We start from the raw sequence: 27,702 nt of genomic DNA, 5'->3' as shown, positions 1-27,702 counted from the left end.
CATGGAAACTATTTCATTAAAGCTATTATTGACCAGAAACACAAACCATCACTAATTCCAGGAATCCCTAAATTCAACAGTCACCTAGCACACGAATCAAATGTTCTCTATAATTGGCATGTAGGAGAAAAATAAAGGATTGTTATCGTACTTTCTCCAACGTAGTCAATTTTCTAGATTTTTTGGAATGTTCAAGATTTACACGGCAATAAGTACATGTACTAAAAAAGTGACAGAAAAGCTTTAAGGGTTAACATTATATGAATGGAATCACCGGTTTATGTGCTTACCTACTAGATTTCCTACCGCGGCTTCGCCCGCGTTTAGAGAAACGTAAAGAAAAACCTGCATAATTCCCGTTCGTGTGGGATTTCCGGGATAAAAAATAGGCCAATGTCTTATTCTGGGTATTCAGCTATCTACATACTAAATTTCATTGTAATCGGTTCAGTACCTCGTAGATATTTGCGTGAAAGAGTAACAAACATCCATCTATCCTCACAAAATTTCGCATTTATAATAATCTAAGCAGGTACCTACGCATTTATAATATCCGTCTATCCGTCTGTTCAGGGCATAGGTTAAAAACGATTGGTACTAGATAGTTGTAACTAAGGTTGTAACTTGTATTTTGGCGCATTTTTACTAAAAAATTTAAAAATATCTCATAAATGCCGTAAGATGGCGCTAGAAGGTGAATTCGCAGACAATTATTATTCTTTTCTATTAGAGCGAGCGCGCACGAGCAACTTTGTCTCCGCAACTATTTTGTCTCTCCCATCAATTTGTATGGGGAGTTGCGTCGCTACGTGCGCGCACTTTCATACGAGCCCATGGGTGGGAGAGACAAAATAGTTGCTGAGACAAAAAAGTTGCGGAGACAAAGTTGCTCGTGCGCGCACTGTCTTAAAGCTCAGATAAAAAATATTACAGTACTCCAAAATTATTAATAATGCGCATGCAGATCTTCGCTAATTATCGTAATTCCAGAAACACCCGAATCACCCCGACTCATTGAATCGTAAGTGCCCTAAGCAATGCAATTGCATCTTGCACCTTGTTCGAAAGAAATAGGAGTCAATTCAGAGTCATACTGCACAAACGAAAACAATTCGGGCGATAGGTGACGGTAGCCTGTCAGTCAAAAAATTAAAAAATCCGTCAGTCGTCTTTATATATTGGTGGTGACCGCACGTATTATCTCTGTATGGAATTATATAGAGCTGCTGTTACATACCCTTCTTAGTTTTGTTTCAAAGTTGAATTTTTCGGTAAAATGATTATTTACACAGGTAGCAGATAGCAGTGGGGAAAGTGAAAATTAATAAGAGCATAATGAAAGTTCTGATCATTCTACGATATCAGAAATAGAGATAATCCCTGATTCTGTAAATCCTTTGGACTGAGATTTTAATGATTAGATTTCACAATTTAAATGTAAACCAGTGTTTGAAAATTAAATATAAACTTTGTCTTATTTTAACCTTCCATACATCGATCATCTTCAGTTAGACACTTTAATAGTTCTAAGTATAGAATTTTCCAAGTAAATCAATACAAAAAATATATATTCGCAATCGTGTGGCTTATCCTCGCTATTAACTTACATTGAATTATCGAAACAAATTTCGTTACTTATCTCTTTTAAACCATAAAATCACAATAACACTCATAATTCTAATAAACTATGCATGAAGAAAATACATTTAACCACTCTATATACATATCGTCTTCGGAGGGTCGGGGAATCTGACAGTTGCCGAACAGTGACGAATTTTTCTATGCGCATTATCAGTTTGGGAGTACTGTACATAATATTTTGTTTAGGCCTAATAACAACAAAAATGTTTCTAGCTCCCAATTTAACTAAGTACCATAAAAACAAATACAGTTTTCAAACGAAGATCAATAATGAATTACCTACATTTGAAATCAGTTAAAAATAACACAACATATTCACAATAATTAGCACATTTAAAGAATGCGTTCCGGTTGATTTGTGTCAAATTGGTAGCAGCCATGCATGCTTTCACCACTTCACTATCGCAGACGAAACCACGCGATCAAGTGTTAACTATTCTGAACAACGTTAATTGTTAACTTTGTTACTAATTGTAATTGAGTAGTAGGTATGTTTATGATAAAATATGTAGATACGTTTTTTTGGATACTTTGTAATAAATAACGCTCTTCTTTTTTTAATACAATAAGTATGTAAAATTATAGAAAAAAAAACATTCAAATTTAACGCTAACGACTCTATCTTTCCGTCTTGAGCCGTTAGGAACCGTAACATATTAATATGTAAATAAAGTCATGTAGTCACTTAAGGTATCAATCATGTATCAATATTGTGATAAACAAAAAAAAAATTACTAAAACAAGTTTTTTTACATTTATATGTTGTGTTACAAACAAATAGATCTAAAAGCTCTAAATCTTAATTATAGAGCTTTCAAACGCTAACGCACAATTTTCGTCGTCTCTACTACATATTATAATTATTATTTCAGGAATATTTAAATTGATACCTTCCGAAGTGTCCATAAGTTCATTATCTTTCATAGGATACCTACATTAAAAAACGTAAGTCTGAGGAAATATAACATTTATTATTTACAAAAAATAAATAACGTTTTTATACAACTAAAGACACAATAGCATTAACAACATAAACAATTTACAATTGCAATAAATACTACCAGGTACACAGTCTATACATTAAGACTTAAGAGCTAATATTTATAGTTAAATATAAAATAAATGTAATAGAAAATAAGATATTACACATTCAATTTTTTCATAGAAACAAAAAAGCCGCCTAATAGACTCACTTCGAACAAAAAATAGAGACGTCATTATAGTGAACATAAATAAGAATTATATAATAAATAAATTGACTACAATCTTATAGAAACGTACTTAAAAAGTAATAAATTATAAATGCATTAATTCATTTGGTGTAGATTACGTTTGGAAATAAATAGTTTCCTACAATTATAATAATTTACTATACATACCAAGCTAAACAATCCTTTAATACATGTAAATCACTGTTAATAATCGTCAAATAAGCCATCATCGTCGTCATCATCAAAATCATCATCATCATCATCAGCTCCAGGGGGAACAAACGCACCGTTTAAAATACCACTCACTGGTTCTTCGAAACCGAGAACTTTTGCCATACCATAAACAACTCTCATCACTAATAACCTTGTGAAATCAACAGGAGTAGTCTCTTTCCTTTGCAAAAGTAGCTGTTTTTCAGTTGGATAATCCATTTTTCTTGTCTTCGCCTCACAAAACATAATGCTTGAAGCAATAAGCATTAAAACAAATAATCTGTTGCACCGTTCCATTTTTGTATTTCCCGCCAAAATTCTTATTTTTTTTAAATCAAGAAGCAGTGGTCTCACTGCATAATGGTCAGAAAGTGAAGCCGCGAAGTCACCAGGCTAACGGAATGTTGGCGCACGAGTGAATGAAGATTGCATTGCGTGTAGCAGGGAGCTGTCGCCTTCATTGTGTGTCACACCAATATGTATATGGATAACTGTCTTAACGTGCTACACTAATAGCATAACGATTTAACAGTTACTTTGGTCAGAACCGTGAAATCGAATCGCATGATCTTTTATAAGCTGCAGGGGCAAATATAACTACTCAATTCCAGATTTAAGATAGTAGAACTGTAGAAGCCAGAAGGAAGTATTTAAGAAAATTGGATAAATAATATATAATTAATAAAAGGTAATTGAAATATATTGTAGACTGAAAGATATTTTGCTATATTGATAACTTAAAAAATTGTAGACGCCTTGTTAGTATATTATTATATCATAGACTCTATATCACTCTTGTTTCGTGTATTCGTGATAATATTAACTAGGTCTAAAAAAATGCAAAAAAATGATTCTGTGACGGTTGTAGCTTGAGACCTTTAAAGCGGTTTCAAGTGCACAAGTTGTTAATTTAAGTTAACGAAAGCTTAAATAGTTTTAGACTAACCGCTAGATAGCATAAGTTAACGAAAGCTTAAATAGTTTTAGACTAACCGCTAGATAGCATAAGTTAACGAAAGCTTAAAACTATTAAAAAAAGCTTATACTATAAACTTAAAGCTTTCGTTAACTTATGCTATCTAGCGGTAATTTTCTCCACATAATAATGTCTTTTCATTTGGTAAAGACATTATTATAATATGTAAATACATACATAGGTATATTATAATAAGCATATTGTGTGCGTCTTTACGCAACAGGCAGTGCGGCTTAAACATTATCAATTCCATATTTAATTCTATAGAAAATCTGTGTCAATCTGATGACTAAAAACATCAACTTTCATAGTTATAATTATTGATTAGTTCATACTTTTTGCAAGTTCTATCGAAACCTCAAACCAAACACCGTTACTTGCATATTATTATTACAGAAAAAAGTAAATGGCGGTGACCTCAAAGTTTAGGAGAATTTTGGAAAATCACACATTTTTCCTCTAATCGGTTTGCGTTATCGTATCAAATTACATATCTAATATCATCTAAACATAACAGGCACACATAAACCGACAAACAACTGTAGCCAGTATTTTTATATCACAAAAGTAGTGCATAAAAATTACAATGCTGCTGCAAATGGAGATTACACGATTAAGGTTAGACTTAATATGTAGTAGGTACACAATAGTATTGTATTTACATTTCCGGGGAAATTGCCATTTCGAATGTCACCAGTCATTAACTTGCAACCTTGATCTTGTTTGTATGTATGTACGTGTTGAGATTTGCATAGCTTAACCCACTTTTTACCCGAATGCGTCAGGAGGGTAAGGCTTTCATTGAAAGTACTTTAATAGTAACTATTTATATACAATTTTCTTGACTAGGAATAGAAGAGCTACTTCATCTGTATTTTTGCTTTACGAGCTTATATAATTATAAATTTCTCTACAACACATTATTAGGGATTTGTTAAAATACAATTAGTTAATAATTATTTGTTACCTAGTATGGATTTCTTAAATGCACACACATATATAAGTAAAAAATCCCTGTGAAAATAATACGCTACTTGAAGATAGTTGATTACAATGGATAATTAATAAATATTTTTACATACTCTACATTCTACAATGAAGCTAATTTACGAAGAACATATTATACTTTAATTTTAGTATCAAAAATATTTTTCATACACTAAAATCTTTGCTTAAAATTTGCATAGGTATGTATTGCGGAAGATTATCATTATTTTAACTGTGTACAACAAGGCCATGTAATAAAATAATTTGAATATAAAAACGCTACTAGCTATGCAATTAAATATTGTAATTATCTATATATTTTTATGTGACATCGTATTTGGCGGTAAAAGTCAATTGAATTATTGAATACTCAATTTGGTATCGAGTACGTAGGTGAAAGTCATCTAAAACTAGGTCAAAACGAAGCCGGGTTGTAGTGGTAATTTTTAAATAAATATAGAAATCACAACATTGCATCTACTCTATCATATTTTAATTTTGTGTGTATATTTATAAGTTTTGTCCTCTACTACCTAAGGATTCTTTACGCGTCAGTTTTATTTATAAAAAGCTAAAGATAAAAAGGTTAAAAATTAAATTACTATCAGCTATTAATCTGAATCTTATAATTTTCATGGAAAAGTTCTGAGTTCTGATTGTAGGTATATAACGTATATTTATAATAATTTTATTATATTTTTCTACGAAGCTCCTTTTATTCCTACCTAACTATAACAGGACAAGGTAAATAACCTCAATAATATTATATAAACAATTTAAATCATCTTTAATTATCGCGTCTATACATATTTGACCTTTATAAAATTATAAATTGACTGGGTTTTAAATCTACTTAAGTTTATATGGGTTTTCCCCTTGTTTAGATACTTGGATTCATTTGATCACTGATGCTTCAAAGTTTACGTGTTGTATAAGAATTTTATTTTGCATTTTGGCAAATGATTATATTAATTACTATCCCGGCAACGAGAAAACGTTGCCTGCCTTACTACTCGTAGTTACTAAAACTTAGGGGTATGAAAAATAGATGTTGGTTGATTCTCAGATTTACCCAATAGGCACACAAAATGATCACACTCAAGAGAATCGGTCCTGCCATTTTGGAGGAGGATGGAAACTAACATTGAACACGAGAATTCTATGTAGGTACCTATATATAGAGAAGATGTACAAAAAACCTACATAAAAGTATAGCTTATGTAAATGTAGTTGTACTTTAAAAAAAGTAACAACACAGACGTATAGGTATCAAAAAAACAACTAAAGTAATAATTACAAAGAAGATTATAAAATAACCGTTGATTTAATACGTAATTAATTCATAATTCTGCATTTTTTGTTATCATTTATAAGTTTCAAAATCTCTGTATACGATTCATATTAATTTTGGTCTACGGAAATATGACCATGTATCCGAGTTTCGGTCTCAACTCAAATGGCTACCGATCCAATTTCGCCGGGATGCTCATGTGCTACATCTTCTTTATCAGGTACTGTTTTTCCCGAAAATGCCGAAATATTTGACAGAAAAATTTGTGTTTAGAGACTGAAATGCTCCGAATAATAACACATCACACATCACGCCACAACACAACACCAGCTTCTATGACACTTCATTTACCGTTCAGGCAATCAAATTGTGGAATGCTTTTACCTATACATATAAAGAATGCACAATCCTTATCAAGTTTTAAAGCATTGGTGCGTGATTATCATTTCTCTCGCTGTACTTATAATTTATTTATATTATATGTATGAATATTATATTATTGTTATGTAACATATTCTTATTTGATTGTGAATACCTATATATTGTATCTATTATATATTATACTTATGGATATATCTATACGCAGGTAATTTGTTTAGTCTTATATTTATTTGTTTTATTTCTTTTATAAATTTATATATTTTATGCTCTACCCTTCACCTTTCCTCTAATTTAATTTCTCTCCGTACGTCCGGTTGTCTGGAAGAAATCGCTGCATAGCGATAAGACCGCCAATTGTTTTAATGTATTCTTAGATTAAGTATTATTGTAATAATTCTAAGAGCAATAAAGTATTCATAAATAAATAAATAAATAAGTTTTGAACTTTTTAGATAGATATTTGGTGATGCCTATACTTGATATAGCTACGATTTTTTTTTTAAATTTCTTATTATCTAACTAACTGAGGACAGAAAAAATACTTACTATAAATTGTGAATATCTTCGTTTTGGGCACACCTTTTAAAATCATAGATGATAATTTTCCTGTGGTCCGTTGTCCGCGTAAAATTAAAAACCGCTCTCATCCTAAGCGTTTTTGTCCAATGTAAACAAACTGGGTTTAATAATCTCTACATAGTAAACAATATACTGTCCTTGGACTTGCCTAACTCGTTATATACGAGATATACGCCAGTTAGTGGCCAGTAGGTACAGAGCGTTACATCTATCGAGATGTATCCTACTTTGGCAGCTTTTGTGTTATTGTTTCACGTAAGTTTTAAGCTATTTTTTTATTTATTTGCAGCTAAATTTTGCCGCTTTTCAGCTATACATATTTAAGTGTTATATGGGAGGATAGGTAGGTGACTATGAATGCAAATAATTTTAAACTGGTTAAGAAAATTAACCGTAACTTTGATTGGAAGGAAATTCTTTAGCAATAACGGTGAAATTTATAATTTACGTTTTTCGGAACTTTTTATGGGCTGTTACAACATGGTCGTTTCGTAAAATTTCTAAACTTTACTTGTGTCCCCACTGTTTCTATTTGAAAGAAAAAATCAGCAATTCTTTTATCATACTCATATCAACGAGACTCTATTGCAATGATGTAAATTATATTATAATTATAACTTATTAGATAATTGAGAAAATGATAAAAATCCGTGGCATTTGACCTGTCGATATAAGTCAGTTCGATTTAACTTTTAATGTGTTGATTGCACCGTTATTTTTTGGTAATTGAATTATGTATTTAAGAATTATGTTACAATTCCAAAAAATATAACTCAGAATATTGACAAAAATAAAACAGTTTTGTAGCTATTTGAGATGCTTTGAATAATCTCAGACATGAAGTCAGACCAAAAATAAGATATCCTTAGTCTGAACATCAAGGTTGAAGTCAGTTTTTTATTTTTATTTATTTAAAGGTTTTTACTTTTTACTTTATCTTATATATAAAAATGAATCGCAAAATGTGTTGGTAAGCGCATAACTCGAGAACGGCTGAACCGATTTCGATAATTCTTTTTTTATTATATTCCTTGAAGTACGAGGATGGTTCTTATGTAGAGAAAACGTAAATATTATGTACCACGGGCGAAGCCGGGGCGGACCGCTAGTATACAATAAATATAATTTCGAATTTTATATGAATGCCTTAATTGAGGCCAATCGTGTCAACGAGTGGATTGCACAAGCATAAATTTAATCTTTGTATGGGAAAATAGTTCGTATGCAAGTCATTGACTGCTTCGTGAACATATAACTATTATAGTATAACAGGTTTACAAGATTTATCTGCATTAGAAGATGCCTTTGGATGAGGTTTTTTGCTGAGATAACTATGCGTGTTGTGAGCAATGATAATAAAAGTAAAAAAAAAAGGTGTAGGTACTGTATGTACAATTGTATAATTATTAATTATGTTATTTACGCTCCGGGAGCGGCATCGAAATGTGGAAGATTAGCCACAATTTATTTCAGTTGAACGTATAGGGTTTTTATTGACAGAATCAGAAGCTGGTTTGAATTCGTCTACCTTTTGATGTTGTTTATATGATTTTTTTGGACTTGCAAAACATGAGCTAGTGAAAAAACTTAGGTTCTATATTTTATGCTATATTTTGAAGAAGCCTAGATACCTATATGAAATCTTATTAGTGCAACGGCAATGACATTTGCGAATATTATTCAAAGTCGATGCGAAAGGCAAACGAGTTCATTTGCTAATGAGATTTATTGTACCTTGGTCATGTTAGAGATGAATCTTCAATTTTCATGTTTTGGTTTGAAAAATGTAAATTAGGTAAGTTTTTTTTTGTTTGGTCGTTACGATTTTATAGCGCTATTAAGATACTAATAAATTATATTTTTAGTAGTTGTTAATGTTAATATTTTAACAGCAATTCTTGATCATATACCTGTACTAAAATAATAATTAGTTGATGGCCGCATTAGCGAATCGATAAAAGCGTGGTGAAAAAAATTACAGGACTCTATCACAGTAGGTATAACAATATTTAGGGATTGTAATACTGTGACTCTATGTATGTTACAAACTATATAAATACCATTCTACTAAATAAATCTATAAGATATTTTTTAAGTTTATAAGGAGGAGATTACCTTTGCGAGAATGACAATAATTAAGAATTATTATAGATTAAAAGTATCAAGAAATAAGAATGGAATAATAATTATGCAACTATGAAACGATTGAGTATAGACTACAATTGTTTTATTGAGTCACACATAATTATATGGTATTTTTATAAAGACCACATGTTTTTTTGCATCATAATTATTGGTGGTGGTGGAAAAGGTGTCTCTGGTGGCGAAACGGAGTTCGCCCGGTTTACTAGTTAGGTATAAAATCAATCGAGAGGTTTTTTAGTTCATTATTCAGTAGATTACTCAAACTTGATTGAACAGTTTAAAATAATAATTGTCAATTCCCTGAAATGTTATATCCATTTAATAACTTTATTACCATTTAGTAAACGCATTTTATCGCATGATATGGAACAAAGAATTTTGTATCACGCACATTGTATCTATATTTACCTCAATTATGCTTATGAATTCAAGGAAATATCTATAGATTAACATAATAAGAACAATGCTTAGTTCATTCAGTTTGATTAAATAAGTACGTACGATTTTAGATGTAAAGATAAGTGAATATTTAGTTATTCATGAATTCGTTTTAGATGTTTAGACATGCAATGATACGATTTAGACTTAGGTACCTACTTACCTATATTACACGAAAATATATCTCACTCGCTGCGCTCCGCGGATTCACTCGCGTGTCTCCGTTTCTGTTGGTCTTAGCTTGATGATAAATTCCTCGATAAATGGGCTATCCAACATCGAAAGAATTTTTCAAATCGGACCATAGTTCTTGAGATTAGCGCGTTCAAACAAACAAACAAACTTTTCAAGTTTATAATATTAGTATAGATATGTTTTGAACTGTATCAAATAAAGAAACAAAAATTTAATCATTCAGAATGTTTGATCTGAAATAGATTGAGTGTTTTTTTCGTAGACTTTAAAAAGTATCTATTTTCTACATGATTGTGCTTTCTGTGATGATTTTGCTTTCTTTGCATGAATTGCAATTACAACCAACAGTATAAATAACGATAAACGTTACGAGAAAACTAATGATTTCACATAAATAAGCAGTTTTCTTTGCGTAATGTGAATAGATTAACAATATGAATATATTTATGTTTTTGCAGATTTCTACAGCAGTATTAGCACCCACCGTGCAACTAAATGATGGAAACAAAATTCCTGTGGTTGCGTTAGGAACAGGGAGGGGCACAGCTAAAGAGGTAATTGTAATTTAATTTAATTGTAATTTTATGTGTAATTGTTGTTGTAATTGTTTATTAATGTATTTTATAACTTGACTGTATTAATTTGTATATTTTTGCACGCCATTTAAAATGGCAGTATATATGCGATAAAAAAAAATTTTTGTGTAACACGGAACACCCTTATGAACCATATACGAGCAAATAAATATATTTGAATTTGAATTTGTATTTACATGTAAATTTTTCTAAATCGGCCGTTATTCTATCAGTGACTTTTTGTTTAGGGGTACAAAATTATCTTATAACCTATCAAACAATTGAATATACAAATTAAATTTCATAAAAAAGGTCATGCCGTTTTTCAGGAGTAATGCATTAAATCACATGCTTTGGCATGAGAATTTTGTATATAGAGACATTTTAGTAAAGATAAAAGAGCGGCTTTATTTCAATAGAAGTGTGATTTTTCGTATGTAGCGATAAATTTAGTTTGTTTTAGTGTCGTTGAACCTATTTTATTTGCTCAAGAATATCGTATGAGTGTATTGCGTGTTCAAATATTTATTTTAAATAATATTTTTTGCATGCCGGATATTGTTTTAAAGTTAATTAGAAATTACGGAACCGGGAACACATAAAGTTTCGTAGAAAAAAGATGAGAGCAATAATTTTAGACATGTACCTAATTGATAAATTATATTGAATACGCACGATATAAATATTAAATATTGTTCTTACATTACTCGTTTATATAAAATATAGAAAATTATTTATTTAGTATTTTTAGTTATTAAAAACGACGGAATTGAAATTAAATAGTACCTTATTTATTTTTATTGTGTGTCGCAGCTAACTAGCATAATCAGCTCTTTCATTAAGAACCTAGGCTCTTCAACAACGTCGTAAATTTTATTGATATGAGACGGTTATTTTCAAATTGAAACATTTATTGAGTCAACTAGGCTTCGTTTAGAAGCGCATTTAAATCGTCAAAATACAGAAAAATAACAATTGAAATAATTATAAAATCATTTACAGTCGGAATCCGTAGACCAAGTTCGACAAGCTGTATACTGGGCTATCCAAGCTGGGTACAGACATATAGATACAGCTGCTATTTACTTTGATGAGGAACAAGTGGGAGAGGGTATTGCTAAAGCAATTGCTGACAAATTGGTGACTAGAGAAGAACTCTTTATAACGACTAAGGTATGTTGATGAGTTTGTGTATTCTGGTTGGTTTTGCTTGGAATCTTGGTGATGGTATTATTAGATCAAGTTGCATTGATAGTGTAGATAATTATGCAATTCGTAACTAATACTTTGACTATATGTGACCAAAATATAGAAAATAGTACTCCTGTAATTTTGATGTAATATTTTAAATTAATTTATCTAAAATAATGTTTATGGCAAATAGAAAAAAAAGATCGTTGATTTTTTAATATACAAAAATGTTTTCATGTAATAGAATCCATATTAATAATCTAACGAAATATCTATAAATGAATGTATTTTTCCTTATAATTTTAATATAATTTCAGCTTTGGAACGACAAACACCGCACCGAGCAAGTGGTCCCCGCGTTGAGGGAATCGCTCAAGAATCTTGGTTTAGATTACGTCGACTTGTACCTCATTCACTTTCCCGTTTCCACTAAAGTAAGTATCCATCATCATTACATTCGAAGCGGATATCAATACATTTCTTTGAATGCAATCATCATTACGAATGAAATCGCTGGGTGAAATTTTCATTTGGAACTTATGTTTTGTTGAGATTGAGATTACAAGACTAGAGGCTGTTTTTCTAACTGCCTTTGATAGTTAAGAACTCGACGATATGATTTGCTTCAATATTTAATTATAATATTTAATATTTTTAAATTAACGAGTCTGTGTCTGTATGTTACAGTTATAAGCCTGGCTGGTAATATATGGCTATCTTAATTTTTTATAAGTCACTTTGAAACCTAGATATTATGAAAAAAATGCTGTAAAATTGGCAAATAAAGAGATTAATTAGCACACATTCATAGAATATTTTTGAACAAGTCAAGAGATCAGTTTTTTTTCTCCTGTAACAATAGATTACTGTATTATCTGTAGTCTCCATACTATTTTGATTTATATCCTACAAGTTGTAAAACTGATATCTAAACATGAATACCAAATCATTTTTCCCAATAGGAAGATGACACATTAGACGATGTAGACTACTTGGACACCTGGAAGGGAATGGAACAAGCCAAGCAACTCGGTCTCGCTAAATCTATTGGAGTTTCCAACTTCAATGCGTCGCAAATTGACCGAATCGTCAAAAATTCCAAGATCTGGCCTGCTGTTAATGAAATTGAGGTAAGAGATTATAAATTATTAAATGATGATTAAAAATAACAAAAGTCTTATAAATATGTACACACTTTATTTATTAATACAACCTTTACATTTTCACGAAGTAAATATGTAAAACTTAAAAATACTTACCTATGTTATTTGTAGTAACTTTTGTATATATGGCCATTTTATTCCAATTCGAATTTCTTTTAAACCGACTTAAATTATGGTAAAAGGAGGAGGTTATAATTTTATTAGAATACTAGCGGTCCGCCCCGGCTTCGCCCGTGGTACATATTTACGTTTTCTCTACATAAGAACCATCCTCGTACTTCAAGGAATATAATAGAAAAGAATTATCGAAATCGGTTCAGCCGTTCACACGTGATGCCGTGACAACGCGAAACGGGTGCGGACCCGCCGCCTTTTTATAGCTCCCGCCGCGAAGCGCGTCGAACGCGGCAACTGATACACAAAAATAATCCTTATGGCATGTAATTCACGCGCGATGACTTATAGCGTATTTCATGTATAACTTTGGTGTTTCTACACCGATTTACATGATTCTTTTACTATAACCTGCCCAGGAGTATGAAGAATAATTGTGCCAAATTTCGTTAAAATCCGTCGTGTAGTTTTTGTTTCTATAACGAATATACAGACAGACAGACAGACAGACAGACAGACAGACAGATAAAAATTTTACTGATTGCATTTTTGGCATAAGTAGCGATCCCTTATCACCCCTTCATAGTTTTTTTTTAAATATATTTCATGTACAGAATTGGCCTCTCTACAGATTTATTATAAGTATAGATATGGATTCGAATTCAGTCACTAAAAGTATAATTTATCCCCTGATTTTCACACAGCTGTTTGATAATCACAACTACATTTTTCATTACCTAGGTATAATTTTAGTTACAATCAATATACTTACATTCTTCATTTGCTAGAAACATATTATCTAAAAACCCTTTTTCCAGGTAAATCCCACGCTCACTCAAATAGACTTAATATCGTATTTACAAAGCCTTCGCATAGTACCAATGGGCTACAGTCCCTTCGGATTCCTTGTGTCCCGGAAATCTGACAATGCTCCTCCACCAAGGGCTGATGATCCCACGTTAGTGAAAATGGCAAAGAAGTATGGGAAAACTACCTCGCAAATTGCGCTGCGTTATTTGGTAAGTAACTATTAATAATTTTATACGCAATCGAATTTCATGATATTAAGAACGGTTAATCACATATAAAATTCGATAGTCAACTGGACAAATGTTTAAAAAATAACTAGAGCCTATAATCTATGTAGGGTTATTGCAATAGTGTCTTATAGGTACCTACATTAATTTGACTCAAATTAAAACTGTATTTTTCTCCATTTCCACTAAGAATAGCTGCGTACCTAAATAATAATCACGAGATTAATGTACAGATTAATTTTTACCCGACTACGGCAAAGCAAAAGGAGGGTTATGATTTTGACAGGCTATGTATGTATGTATGTATGTATGTATGTATGTATGTATATATGTATGTATGTATGTATGTATGTTCATCTGTTCCCTCGTAACTTCTAAACTACTTATCAGAATTCGACAAATGACATATCATTAGAAGCGTCTTAATTGTCCGCTGGTTATAGGCTATATGGGGTTTCACAAAATCTAATGTGGCGCCCTCTAGCGGACAAAACATACAGAGTAAAAAAATAAAGTTAAGATAAATATGCCGTGTTTGGTATCATTTGAAAGCTTTTTACTTGCACATTTTGAATATATATATATTACTAGCATTTGCTTGTGACTTTACCTGTATTCATGGGCTGATTGCATATAATTCACATCTTTTCGTTCATAGCTTCTTTATTAGTTCATCAATTTAACTTTTGTTTTATACTTTTTCAGCGTCGTTTTTTGTCGTAGTTGGGTTTTAGTTGTTTTACTTTTTATCTTGTGCATTTTGGAAATACATAATGTCAGAAGCGTCAAAATTTATTTATTTTTCACAATTTTTTGAGTTATAGTAGATAATTAATTCTTATATTTCATATCATTTTCAGATCGACAGAGGAATTATCCCGATTCCGAAGTCCACGAACCAGCAGCGTATTGCGCAGAACATCGACTTATTTGACTTCAGCCTGACCAAAGATGAAGTGGCCACAATCAACAAATTCAACAAAAACGTTCGAGTCATTAAAATAGACGACTGGAAAGCATCCCCCTATTACCCGTTCGGGGAATATTAATTATGAAATAGATAATAAAGATATTATTTTTTTATGAGTTGGTTTTTTTAAGACGTGAACTGAAAAATATATTTTTCCAGTTACTTAGTTGAGCAAATACTAAATTCTAATATCATTATTACCGATTAACATTCACTTAGTTACAAGTATCAAGAATAAAAAACATTTTGTTTAATAGCATACAAATTGTGAACATTAGACAAAACTGACTTTGGGTGAAACCACAGACTGTGAAACCTATGTCAAACAATGGACGTCCTGAAAAGACTGAAACGCCGAAATAAAACCGACTGTTTTTATTACTGTCTTATATCATTTTTTAAGTCTATATTAGTCGATGATTTATAATTATTATTAGGTACCTCATTAATTGCTATCTCTATCAACGACTCTATAGCTATAGTTTATTATTATGTGATGTTAATTAGAGTGCGTCATTGAAATGCTACTTAAGATAATGGTATCTATTAAAAGAAAATTGTTTTCGTTAATATTTTGATTAAAATTTAAATACCGGCACGTCGCTCACCGCCATCAATCGATTTTGGAGATTACATCAATAATAGCTTATCCAACATTTTGGACGTGAAATTTAAATTATTTTAAACATCAGAAAAGCGAAAAAGGACCTATCCAGTAGTTGTACTGGTTACTCCTTACTGATTTATTTTGGGTGGAAATATGATTTTCATATTTTAATTTTCTCAAAATTCGTTGTGCCCTCCGAATATTAATATTTAGGTAGTAATGATCAAAGTGAAGCAATAAATGGTTTTCAAGCAATCGTATTTTTCAAATGAAGTCCTATACCTAGGTATTTTTTGAAATAGGCTAGGCCTTAGGTCATAAAATATATTTGGCATCAAGTCTGATAATGCTGACTTTTCCTAAAATGCACATGATTGTTCATCAAACAATAATTTCCTAGCCTGGAAAATATAAAAAGGAACTCCGTTTTTAATATTCATTTTATAATACTCATAAAAAGTTGATACATTAAAGTGATAGAGAATGCTTGATTTCAATTTTTTTATCATAACGCTCCCATTATATATTAAACAGGTTATTTTTGTGAATTTTATTTATTTCAATAGTTATTTTCAATGAAAATGACGTACATTAAAACAGTTTTAATTTTATTATTAGGCGTAACATGGGTAAGTATGCTATACAAAAGTATTCAGTATACTAAAATTGTATATTTTAATTTTTATTCAAAACATAAAGATTTTTGTAAAATTATTATTAAATACCTACTATTTTAAAGGTACATTCATATAAAGAAAATAGGTATAGAATGCTGAACGATGGCAACTTAATACCAACAATTGCCTATGGAACTGACACGAAGGTAAGATTTTATATGGATATTTTGTACTAAATGATAAATAAGAACATAATTATAAAACCTGTTGGCAGGTCCATACAGAGCGAGCAGCCTCGCGAAGTAATTGTTGCGCGAATCAGCTCGCGATTCTTGTTGTTGTTGACGATGCCTTGGCCGATTCACGTGTGCCACTATTTTCTTAGCCTACCCTTCTTCTTAGCGTAGACATGCCCATACAGACACAGCTGCTTCGCGAGGATGCTCGCTCTGTGTGGACCTTTCTAAAGTCAAATAATATGCTATTTTTAATGGGTGCGGCTTTACTTAATGCCAAACAAAATCATAACTTAATAGACTATGAAGGAATCTATACAAAATTTCGTTCATCAATTTGTAGACAACCCGTGAACATATAGTATGGGCAGTAGAGGCTGGTTTCCGACACATAGATACAGCTAAAATGTATGAAAATGAAGCAGAAGTCGGTAAAGGAATTGCTGATCTTATACATCGGGGTGTTATAAAACGAGAGGACATTTTTATTACGACTAAAGTGAGTATGCAAGTAATTTGGGGGCTTGTAATAAAATAAAATTAAAATAGCTGACCCCAATTTTTCATAGATGTTCCACTAGTTTTGGTTGAACGTACTCCTCAATTTCGAGACAAACGATTTGACAAATTCGTCCTCAATAAAAGAAGCATTCAACACAAGAATAACTTTTCAATACGAAGCAGTAGTTCCCTCTTCTGCTTATAAAATGGATTTGCAAATGAAATCACAATTTAAAGCAAAACATAATGTAATTTATTAAGCTATAGTAGTAGCTATAGTAATAGCTTTAGTAATAGCTTTACCGCGGCAGTCCCCGAGTGCCACACGTCTTTTTATTATTATTATTAATTTCCAGCTCTTAAATACGAACAATAGTCGGGATGAAGTGGTGCCAGAACTGAAGGGTTCTTTACAAAGACTTGGCTTGGACTACGTCGATCTCTATTTGATTCACAGTCCGATGGCTGAAACGGTATCGTAATAAATATTGTAGGGAATGCATGTATTTAATTACCTACTTATATCAAACACAGATGATATATTACTATACTGTATGACACAAGGTACCTACTACATCAGTAAAACAGCTACAAAAAATACCGAATGCTTCTAAAATATCGCAATAATTCACTGTGATCAAATTAAAATTAGTAAAGCTAATCCTGGTGAAGCCTTGTGAAATATAGTGTGCTTAACCTTTATGGATATAATTATTTGACTTTGTATGAAAATATTTGAAACTAGCTGTGCCCCGCTCCTGTTAGTATTAGCGTGATGAATCCTCGATAAATTATCTAACACTGAAAGAATTTTGTTGTAGTTGCTGAGATTAGCGCGTTCAAACAAACAAACAAACTTTTCAGCTTAATAATATATAAATCTACCCTATAATACCATTTCTATTATTTTGTCAGGGGAGTGGTGAATTTCTATGTACTGACTACGTAGAAGTATGGAAAGGTATGGAAGAAGCAAAGAGCTTGAAGTTGGCTAAATCGATTGGTATTTCAAATTTCAACAGCAGACAGATTAACCGAATTTTGTCAAACTGTAATGTGGTACCTGCTGTTAACGAAATAGAGGTTTGTAAAGATAGAGAATTAATAATTAATTACACATAAATTTTAAATATTATAAAAACATTAGGTACTATAATATTTTAAATTTGTAGGTATATGAAGAAAAAAAATTATATAGTTTTAATGATTATATTGCCAGTGTTAACTAAATAAACTGATGTGAGTAATATTTATAAAGTAACGAAATACGTCTACAACAGTAAATACCTACTTGTATCATTAAACTAACAAGAGTGAGTAAATAACTACTACATAGTAGAGATAGCTCTTATTTTAGAAATTTGACTTCCACATTGTTTTTTTTTTAATTTCAAGCTATAAAATTCCCTAATACTGAAAAGTATATAAAATAAGAATTGTTCCAGGTAAATCCAACATACGCCAATATGCCACTAGTTTCCTACTGCCAGCAACATGGCATCAATGTGATGGCATATACTTCTTTGGGTCACGTTGCACCGAGGGACTTTATTGAAGACCTTCCACCGTCTATGGATGACCCTGTATTAGTGGGGATGGCTAAGAAATATAATAAGACGTCTATTCAAGTGGTTCTAAGATATTCGGTTAGTATATAAATACTAGAGCCATGGTAATACATATTATGATAACGATGTTATTGGTAGTATTTATTCCCCGAAACTTAGGTAGTCGAAATAATAACAGTTTTATCTTGTTTTTTATCAGTATGATACCTATCATTTAACTTATTATTTTTGATGAACATAAGTTAAGTTTTACGAAGTCAGCATGTAACTTTCGTACTTTTACAAAAATCTCTACAAAACTCTTTTTTAATTTCCCCCAGTATGTTTTATGTTGTATGGTGTATTTAGTAATTTATCTACTTAAAACTTCTTTTGGAATAAGAAAATATAGTATCTAAGAGATTCGTTTTATGATATTTCTCTTTTAAATAGCATTTTAATTTTATTTTTTTCAGATTGACCGAGGCCTAATTCCAATAGTAAGATCTCAAAATAAAAGCCACATACAAGAAAATATAAATGTTTTCGATTTCAATGTATCTCAGAAAGATATTTACAGGATCAACGAATATGATGTGTATACCAAAGTTCATCCATTGGCTAGATATAAACCACATATTTTCTATAGTTTTTATAAACCATAGATTTGGTATAATTTTTTTAGGCTTTAAATTATGCATTTGCATTATTACTTTGATAAAAGTTTAAATTTGAAAAATTGTTTTTGTTGATTAAACGAGTTGTTTTATTTTGCGCGCTTTGTTTAATTTCCTATTTATATATATATATACACATTTCCATATATCCTATTTTATATTATTTTACTTAGCCTAAATAGTAATAATACTTATACTCAAATTTTCAACTACATTGGTGAGAATGATTAGATTTAAAATTGAATAAGAACTGAATGACAATTATGATAGTCTTATTCTATTCAAGAAGTCTATTTTCATTTAAAATATTAATAGGAGCATTATGTTTTAACTTTAAAACAAAAATGTAGCAAATGGTAGAGACAGAGAGAAGCATATTTTTTGTGAACTTGTGTACTTAAAGAGTATTTTTAATTTTAATAATATAAAGGTTAATTTAATTACCCTTAGTTTTCCGCCTCTAAATTATACCTATTGCATATTTTTGAAAGGTATTGATTTGGATGATATCGTAATAGACCGATACGACAAAGACCTTTACAGAAAAATACACTTTTATTCCCCATGTAGAGCTCTGTTTTGTAGCATGCAGTATAAATCATTCATTATAAGTGGTAGTGAAATTTTTAAATAAGCATTATGGTATGACACTATTATGATGTAATTGTGTTAACGTAAATATGAAACAATAATCTATCTATTTACAATGATGATTTTGTTTTAAGTACTCTACAAAAATAAAATAAACATAAATGTGAAAGTAACTTTTACTGTCTGTCTCTTCTTCACTCCATCACTGAACTGATTTGAATGTTATTTGGTACGAAAATATTTTTATATCTGAGAAAGGACATATATTATTAAGATAGTTTTTATTCCAGAAATCTCACTATGCGTGGATAGCTAATATAAATGTTGAAAGTGATCCACTATCCATTGCGATAAATTTATCTAAATCGCGCAAGGTAAAATACTTTAAAAACCATAAAAATGTCATATTTTCGACGACATTATTTTTTTGGGATAGCTCGTCAATATTTTTATTATAAACTAGCGGTCCCCCCCGGCTTCGCCCGTGGTACATATTTACGTTTTCTCTACATAAGGACCATCCTCGTACTTCAAGGAATATAATAAAAAAAGAATTATCGAAATCGGTTCAGCCGTTCTCGAGTTATGCGCTTACCAACACATTTTGCGATTCATTTTTATATATAAGAAGATAATATAGGAGTTAGATTTTTAATAAGGGAATCTTTCACGCATTAAAAACTAGTATTTTAAAATAAGTTAATATAAATAGTTATTGTCTAATACTTACCGTATTTGTAATAAGCGGTAGACAAATTATCATTAATATGCAAAAAGTTATTAATACAAATACATTTTATTCGAGGTAATTATGATGCAAATAGCAACAGTTGTATTATCAAAAAGATAAAATGAATGAATGTTCATTAATATAAAGTATATGGACATGAAAAACCACTTTATTGCAGCAATTTATTTTTACTAATAAAGTAAAAAGTCTGGAAGAAATCGCTGAATAGCGATAAGACCGCCAATTGTTGTAATGTATCCTTAGATTAAGTATTATTGTAATGATTCTAAGAGCAATAAAGTATTAATAAATAAATAAATAAATAAAAAGGTGTTTAGCGAGGAATTTTTAAACGCCCCAAAATTGGTAATATTTCAGTGCTTCAGAAAAGATAATATTTAAACATACTAAGAAAGGGTAAAAAAATGCTAATATTAATTGGTATTAGGTATCAGTATTCATTTATAAAACAAAATGCAGAGAGATATTTTGTACATTTATGTTGTTAAAATCAATCTATACCTTAAAATTGTGAGAAAACCATCTGAAGAATTGAATTTTATAAATTAAAGGTCTTTTGAAATGTTTTAGTAGAAAAAATACATATTCTATAATTTGAGAAAATATATATGTTTGAGTTTGATAGTATGTTTGAGTTTAAAGTGAAGCCTTGAAGAATCGACGCAGCGTAGAAACATCATACCAACCTAAAAACCATAGATAGGTATATTCGAGGCGTTGGTTGTGGCACAAGCCTATCTTTCAAAAATGGTTGATAACGAATATAAAAACGATATACAACTTGTAAGAATGAAGTTGTTTTAGATTGCACAAAACAACCACTTGTGTGTACAATTATCTTCCATATTTATTTAAATATAAATAAATAAATTTTAAAGTGAAAAGTAATGAAGTTTAGCGGATAACAAAAAATATTTCATCATGCATTACTTGAAATTCAATATGATTTTCTTAGTGCAATTATTTCTTCTATTTGAATCGGTGAGAAACTTATTTATAATGTTATAATAAGGTTATAATATAATTTGGTATCGAATATATGAATATACGAATATATTTTCAAATATAATATATGAATAAAGATAGAGAATAAATATAATTCAAGGAAGGGGATTTAGGTATATTAAAAAACGAGACGTATGTAAAAGAAAATTAGATACATTTCTTTGTTTATATCTTTGTTTACAATAATTTTTTTAGATTCATTGTATGAAGCAAGGCCCCAGCATCCCATTTCTAAGCTTGAACGATGGCAACAAACTACCGACGATGTCTTTTGGAACCTATCTTTTAGTAAGTTATAAGAATTTATAATTTAGCTTCATCATCATCGGCCCATACACGTTACTGCTGGGACACGAGCCATGAGGGCACAGGCCGTGATCCATCACGCTGACCAAGTGCAGGTCGGTGGATGTCACATGTCGTCGAACTCTTGATTCTTCGGCATGTCGGTCTCCTCAAGATGTTTTCTTCAATTTAGCTTACAAATATAGAAATTTATGTATGAAATATGTATGAAAATCCATTTTTTATATAATTTTCACTGTAAATTTTTCTTATTTCGCTACTGCTGTTAGTGAAACTGTTAGAAAACGTTATAATCTATACTAATATTATAAAGCTGAAGAGTTTGTTTGTTTGTTTGTTTGAACGCACTAATCTCAGGAACAACTGGTCCGATTTGAAAAATTCTTTCAGTGTTAGATAGCCCATTTGTCGAGGAAGGCTATAGGTTTTATACATATATTATCACGCTAAGACCAGCAGGAGTGGAGCACTGCGGATAAAACCGCAGGGCACAGCTAGTGTTACTATAAAAATTTCTGAAAACGATTTTTCTTACTCTATTTCTCGTAGAAAGGAGAAGTGGGACGTCAATCAGTAATACGTGCTGTGGAATCAGGCTTGAGATTTATCGACACAGCAGCTTACTATGATAACGAAGAAGATGTAGGCGCTGCTATTGCTGATCTCATTCAGAGAAAAGTCGTCACTCGGGAGGAAATCTTTGTAAGCACTAAGGTAAGTTAATGCATTATTATTATGTTCTATTTTTTTGCAAAAAGGAGGAGGCTCTCAATTCGACTGTTTTTTTTGGGTGTGTTACCTTGGAGTTTTCAACTGGGTGAACTGATTTTGATGATTTTTTTATATTTGAAAGATCTTCCGATTGGTCTCATTTATATTTTGTCCAGTTGCGTAATTGGCAAATAAATAACAATTCATTTCTTTTTGTTTAAGTTAAATCTAATTCTTTTACTTTAAGACCTAAGTACCTACTTACTTATTCCTAAAAATAAATAAAAGTTTCACCACTCTTGATATAGGTGTAGGTATCACGTGTTTATTATCAACATAGAGCGTCATGTAATTTGCATTGAAATTGTTGTTTTTATAATATTTTTTTGTGATCATGACAATTATTGAATTTCATACAAATAGGTATATAAAAAAATATTTTTTATTCAAATTTCATAGGTAGGCAACGTATCTATCGTATTAGTACAGGGACAGAGTATAAAGTAGGAAATAAACTTCAATATGATAATAATATGTAAGTTAATAAACTTGGTATCCAGGTATAAAGCAGCTAAAAATGTTCCATTGCTATTCCAGACAATCTTTATATATGTCGTGGTCATATCGTAGATTTGATCATTTCATGATATGAGTGGCCATTTCACGAAATGGTCGCATTTCATGAAATGGCCAACATGGTTTGGTCAGATCGTTAAATCGTAAACGTTTCACGATATGGTCATCCACATTTGGCCAGATCGTATAAAATATATAAAGTCCATAAAACATTAAAAAATTCTGAATATTTTTAGAACTTGTTTATTGTCACATAAGTTAGTGCCACGGCAGTGGCCGGCGAATGCCAGAAGCGAATGGTTTTTGCAATAGAAAACATTTAGGTTAGGTTAGGTTAGACTTTAATAAAGAACGCACGAGCCGAGCGAGCAAAGCGAGCGTGCCGCGGTAGCGGCCGGCGAGTGCCAGAAGCGAATCGCTTTTTAAAAAAGGAACAATTATAATAACATAGGATATATAAAATATAAATATATTTATGTAAAGGATTTTAGACGCATTTTTTCCTCAATATAAGATATCCGCATTTTCCATAGTACTCGAACCTCTTCGTTGTAAATTATTTGCTATGACTTTCTTCATATTATTGTAATAAAATGAACTATGAAGTTTTAAACTGCGAATAATTAAATTTTCGCCAGCGGCCGCCATCTTATCACATAAACACAGCGCTTGCAGCGCCTCTACCAATAATTAATGTAACTATTTTACGATATGATCAAATAATTTTGATCATTTCATGAAAAAACCGCGCGTTTAGTTGGCCATATCGAGAAACGATTTCTTATCATTGATCTGCCCAAACCACATCATGATGTGGCCAATAGACATTCGAGCATTTCATGAAATGCGACCATTTCACGAAATGATCGATCATATCATGAAATGAGCAAATCTACGATATGACCACGACATATACATTTTCGTGTCTTCACAAATTATTAACATATTTCAAAAAATGGAGGCGGTTCTCAATTCAACTCTTTTTCACTAGCGTACTTTTGACTGTGTGATCCACAGAACATATAAAAGAGGTTAGAATGGCAATAATTCGCCGTTCCTATAAGAACCGGTGTCGCCTGTGGGTGTGGCCAAGTCCGCGCAAGTCCGCTTACGCACATAATATTTGCAATTTCAAATCTAGCCAATCATAGCGCCGCGCGATCACGCGATTTAAAATGGAACGAATCATACGCATGATGATGATGTGAGCAGTGCTCATATCCTTGGCGCGTCTGCCCCGCCTACAATGCCTTTCTAACCTCTTTTATATGTTCTGTGGTGTGATCCGATGTAGATAATTCTTTTTTTTGTTTGAAGCGGTGCCTGCCATGTGAAAACCAATGAAAATTTAAAAAATAACCTGGACATTAATTATTATATTATTCTAGTTATGGGGTACCAGACATGCACGAGACCAAGTGGTGCCGGCACTTAAGGAGTCGCTGCAAAGGCTCGGTTTGGATTACGTCGATCTCTACCTTATTCACTCTCCGATGGCTGTATCTGTAAGTTTTTTAGTTTTTATAGCTCGATAACATTTGTCAAGGGTGAATTTTTTATTGTATTTTTTAATAAAAAAAAACTCGTAATTTAAAATTAAAAAGCAGCACTTGACGAGCAGTGGCAATTTTTAAATTGGCCTCTTTGGCCTTTTAATGCAACCAGTATTGCCCCTGCGGCAGGTGTGTGTGTGCTTAAGTATTCGCTGTTTATAGATATTTTCGAATAATAAGTGTTGTTTACCTGTGTGTTAAGTAATCATTTAAATAATCTATCATATTGTAATGCATAATTTATAAAATATAAAGAAATTAATATGCAATCATATTCCTGAAACACGTCTTTATCTACTTTCGGACATTGCTGAATCAGTTAGAGTAAAACCTATACAATTATTTCCAGGAAAATGGCACATTTCTTTGTACGGATTATTTAGAAACTTGGCAGGGAATGGAAGAAGCGAAAAAACTGGGTTTGGCGAAATCCATTGGTGTATCCAATTTTAACAGTAGGCAGATTAATAGAATTATAGCGTATGGAAACATAGTTCCTGCTGTTAATCAAATAGAGGTTTGTATAGGTAATGTATATATGGGCCATTTACACAATGTGCAGCGTTGGGCAATCAAGATAGTGTAGGAGGCCTAAATGTCTACGACCGGCCGTCATTGTAGATGTTTACTAGCGGTCCGCCCCGGCTTCGCCCGTGGTACATATGAAAAATAGATGTTGGCTGATTCTCAGACTTACCGGATATGCACAGAAAATTTCATGAGAATCGGTCCACCCGTTTCGGAGGAGTATGCAGACTAACATTGTGACACGAGAATTTTATATATAAGACTAGCGGTCCGCCCCGGCTTCGCCCGTGGTACATATGAAAAATAGATGTTGGCCGATTCTCAGACTTACCCGATATGCACAGAAAATTTCATGAGAATCGGTCCACCCGTTTCGGAGGAGTATGCAGACTCACATTGTGACACGAGAATTTTATATATATATAAAGAAGATTATAAACATCGAGGCTCATTTGTTGGGCCAACGCTGCCCATTGCGTAGAGCGCCCATTATAGATCACTACATAGTATAACAAAGTCGCTTCCATATTATATGGTTGGTCTTAGAATGTATCCAAAACTGTTTTTGATATTAATAAGTGATATGGGTATCTTAGGAGAACATGATTTGTATCATATTATTGATTAATACGTATATTATCTTTCTTTTTTATAAAACTGCATATAAATGCAAATAATCTAATCGGTAGATAAGATTTTGTCCTCTGCATATCAACTTCATTACTTAATTATTATTAAAGTAAAATTTCAACACAATTAAAAACATATAAGTACCTATTTTCTTTTTTATAAGGTGCTTTAGAATAATAGCGGATGTCGCAGTAATTCTAATAAATATAATGCAATTTATATTCATGACTGGTGATAACTTTCTTCTATAAACATTAAACATATTAATTGTGAATACTTAATCACATTATTTTCATTACACACTATGGGTAGGCTATAGGGTTCTGGGGCCGTATTATGAACTCTCATTTCCAAACAGTTTACGCCCTGCATTGAGAGACAGCTGCAAATTCATATTATGATCACAACAACCAGTTACCAGCCATGGCTAAAAACCATTCAATTTCATATCTGATAGTGATTTCTGCTAAATTTCATTGTAATCGGTTCAGTAGTTTTTACGTGAAAGAGTAACAAACATCCATACAAACTTTCGCATTTATAATATTAGTAGGATTAAGATTAAAAAATTGCATAGAATCTCTTCGAACGCACTAAGAACTAGTTGAAATAATGCTCTACGCCTGTTTACGCTAAAATAATTTGACATAGTGGGGTAAGAATGAGCACTCACTCGTTTGGTGTAAATGCATCAAGACGTGCATTTATGCATACTTACAAGTTACAATCTACATACATATTATATTATCTTCAATTCATACCAATTCATATTTTCAGGGAAATCCATCTTTTCCCAACATACCTTTAGTGGCATATTGCCAACAAAAAGGCATTGTTGTTATGATATATTCTCCCATGGGATTCCTGGTCCCTCGAGGCCGTGGACAGGAAGAACCAATTGGGCCGTCGATAAATGATACAGTTTTAGTTGGCATTGCTCAAAAGTATGGGAAAACTGTGATTCAAGTCATTCTTCGGTATCAGGTAAATGTTTTGGGGTATATACTTATTGAACGATTCATATTTTATTCATTCGATAAACTTTATTCAGTTTGGCAGATCAATTTACAGTGTACCTATAATAAGCCTACATGCTTTTGCTTAACTAATATTATACTTAGCTTAGCATACTTAGCTGTCTCTTTGTGATGATTTTTTAATTCATGACTATGAAATTAGTAGATTTATTTAAATGCCTTATTACTTACCTGAAGGATATAGTAGCAAATAATTACCTGAAGTGAAGCCCGAGTCTTAACAATCTCTCTTATCTTCATTTAAGATATACAGATATATTTTGAATTTTCAGGTTGACCGCGGCTGCATTCCAATAACAAGGACGCAAAATCCAGAGCATTTGAAGGAAAATATAAATATATTCGATTTCAGTCTCACAGATAACGACATAGCCAGGATCAATGAAATGGATGTTGATGGGAAAGTGTTCACATTAGCATTGTATAGACACCATCTGTATTATGGTATTTATACACCATAGGCTTTTGATACGGAAAATGTAATAAATTGATCATGATTAAACATTTATATATATGCATTAGTAGTGTTTTACTCCTATATGGATCTCTAAAATAATTATAAAATTTACACATTTTTTTTATTTACTAAAATCTTCAGAATTTGATATCAGGGTTATCTATGAAATTGTTCAGCATATTCCATTATTCCAAATAATAGTTACAAGCACATGCAATAAAAAAATAAATAGAATCAATAGTTTTTACTAAAGCTTGATTTAGAG

At 31.5% G+C, this 27,702-nt stretch overlaps 3 protein-coding genes across 3 annotated transcripts; all 3 read left to right on the top strand.

Moving 5' to 3' along the window:
• The first annotated feature begins 7,443 nt into the window (after window positions 1–7,443).
• On the top strand, window positions 7,444–15,220 carry LOC149478756 (aldo-keto reductase AKR2E4-like). The gene is made up of 7 exons (XM_089708404.1): window positions 7,444–7,534; window positions 10,516–10,611; window positions 11,635–11,805; window positions 12,141–12,257; window positions 12,786–12,953; window positions 13,919–14,119; window positions 14,998–15,220. Exons 1-7 carry the CDS (start codon window positions 7,496–7,498, stop codon window positions 15,184–15,186), a joined length of 981 nt encoding a protein of 326 aa, XP_089564530.1. The 5' UTR covers window positions 7,444–7,495; the 3' UTR covers window positions 15,187–15,220.
• A 1,065-nt stretch (window positions 15,221–16,285) lies between these two features.
• On the top strand, window positions 16,286–19,389 carry LOC149478755 (aldo-keto reductase AKR2E4-like). The gene is made up of 7 exons (XM_089708399.1): window positions 16,286–16,343; window positions 16,454–16,537; window positions 16,911–17,066; window positions 17,425–17,541; window positions 17,984–18,151; window positions 18,514–18,714; window positions 19,092–19,389. Exons 1-7 carry the CDS (start codon window positions 16,290–16,292, stop codon window positions 19,278–19,280), a joined length of 969 nt encoding a protein of 322 aa, XP_089564525.1. The 5' UTR covers window positions 16,286–16,289; the 3' UTR covers window positions 19,281–19,389.
• A 2,032-nt stretch (window positions 19,390–21,421) lies between these two features.
• LOC149478754 (aldo-keto reductase AKR2E4-like) lies at window positions 21,422–27,493 on the top strand. Its single transcript, XM_089708398.1, has 7 exons — window positions 21,422–21,615; window positions 21,835–21,927; window positions 22,495–22,659; window positions 24,621–24,737; window positions 25,135–25,302; window positions 26,721–26,927; window positions 27,253–27,493. The coding sequence occupies exons 1-7, from the start codon at window positions 21,556–21,558 to the stop codon at window positions 27,439–27,441; spliced, it is 999 nt and encodes a 332-aa protein (XP_089564524.1). The 5' UTR covers window positions 21,422–21,555; the 3' UTR covers window positions 27,442–27,493.
• Window positions 27,494–27,702: the final 209 nt, after the last annotated feature.

This window comes from Colias philodice, chromosome 21 (assembly GCF_061535455.1).
Source record: "Colias philodice isolate Cphi_HAF_F1 chromosome 21, ilColPhil1 Martin Lab GWU primary, whole genome shotgun sequence".
Classification (NCBI taxonomy): domain Eukaryota; kingdom Metazoa; phylum Arthropoda; class Insecta; order Lepidoptera; family Pieridae; genus Colias; species Colias philodice.
The sequence above is the reverse complement of the archived record's forward strand: the minus strand, read 5'-3'. Positions and strand labels throughout refer to the sequence as shown.

What these genes read in the sequence shown, in the direction of transcription:
- LOC149478756 (XM_089708404.1), top strand. Translation starts at nt 7,496, where the DNA reads ATGTATCCTACTTTGGCAGCTTTTGTGTTATTGTTTCAC. An exon ending in CTTTTGTGTTATTGTTTCAC is followed by an intron (nt 7,535 to 10,515) that starts GTAAGTTTTAAG and finishes ATGTTTTTGCAG; the next exon opens with ATTTCTACAGCAGTATTAGC. An exon ending in AAATTGCGCTGCGTTATTTG is followed by an intron (nt 14,120 to 14,997) that starts GTAAGTAACTAT and finishes TATCATTTTCAG; the next exon opens with ATCGACAGAGGAATTATCCC.
- LOC149478755 (XM_089708399.1), top strand. Translation starts at nt 16,290, where the DNA reads ATGAAAATGACGTACATTAAAACAGTTTTAATTTTATTATTAGGCGTA. An exon ending in ACATTTTTATTACGACTAAA is followed by an intron (nt 17,067 to 17,424) that starts GTGAGTATGCAA and finishes ATTAATTTCCAG; the next exon opens with CTCTTAAATACGAACAATAG. An exon ending in AAGTGGTTCTAAGATATTCG is followed by an intron (nt 18,715 to 19,091) that starts GTTAGTATATAA and finishes TATTTTTTTCAG; the next exon opens with ATTGACCGAGGCCTAATTCC.
- LOC149478754 (XM_089708398.1), top strand. Translation starts at nt 21,556, where the DNA reads ATGCATTACTTGAAATTCAATATGATTTTCTTAGTGCAATTATTTCTT. An exon ending in CTTTTGGAACCTATCTTTTA is followed by an intron (nt 21,928 to 22,494) that starts GTAAGTTATAAG and finishes TATTTCTCGTAG; the next exon opens with AAAGGAGAAGTGGGACGTCA. An exon ending in AAATCTTTGTAAGCACTAAG is followed by an intron (nt 22,660 to 24,620) that starts GTAAGTTAATGC and finishes ATATTATTCTAG; the next exon opens with TTATGGGGTACCAGACATGC.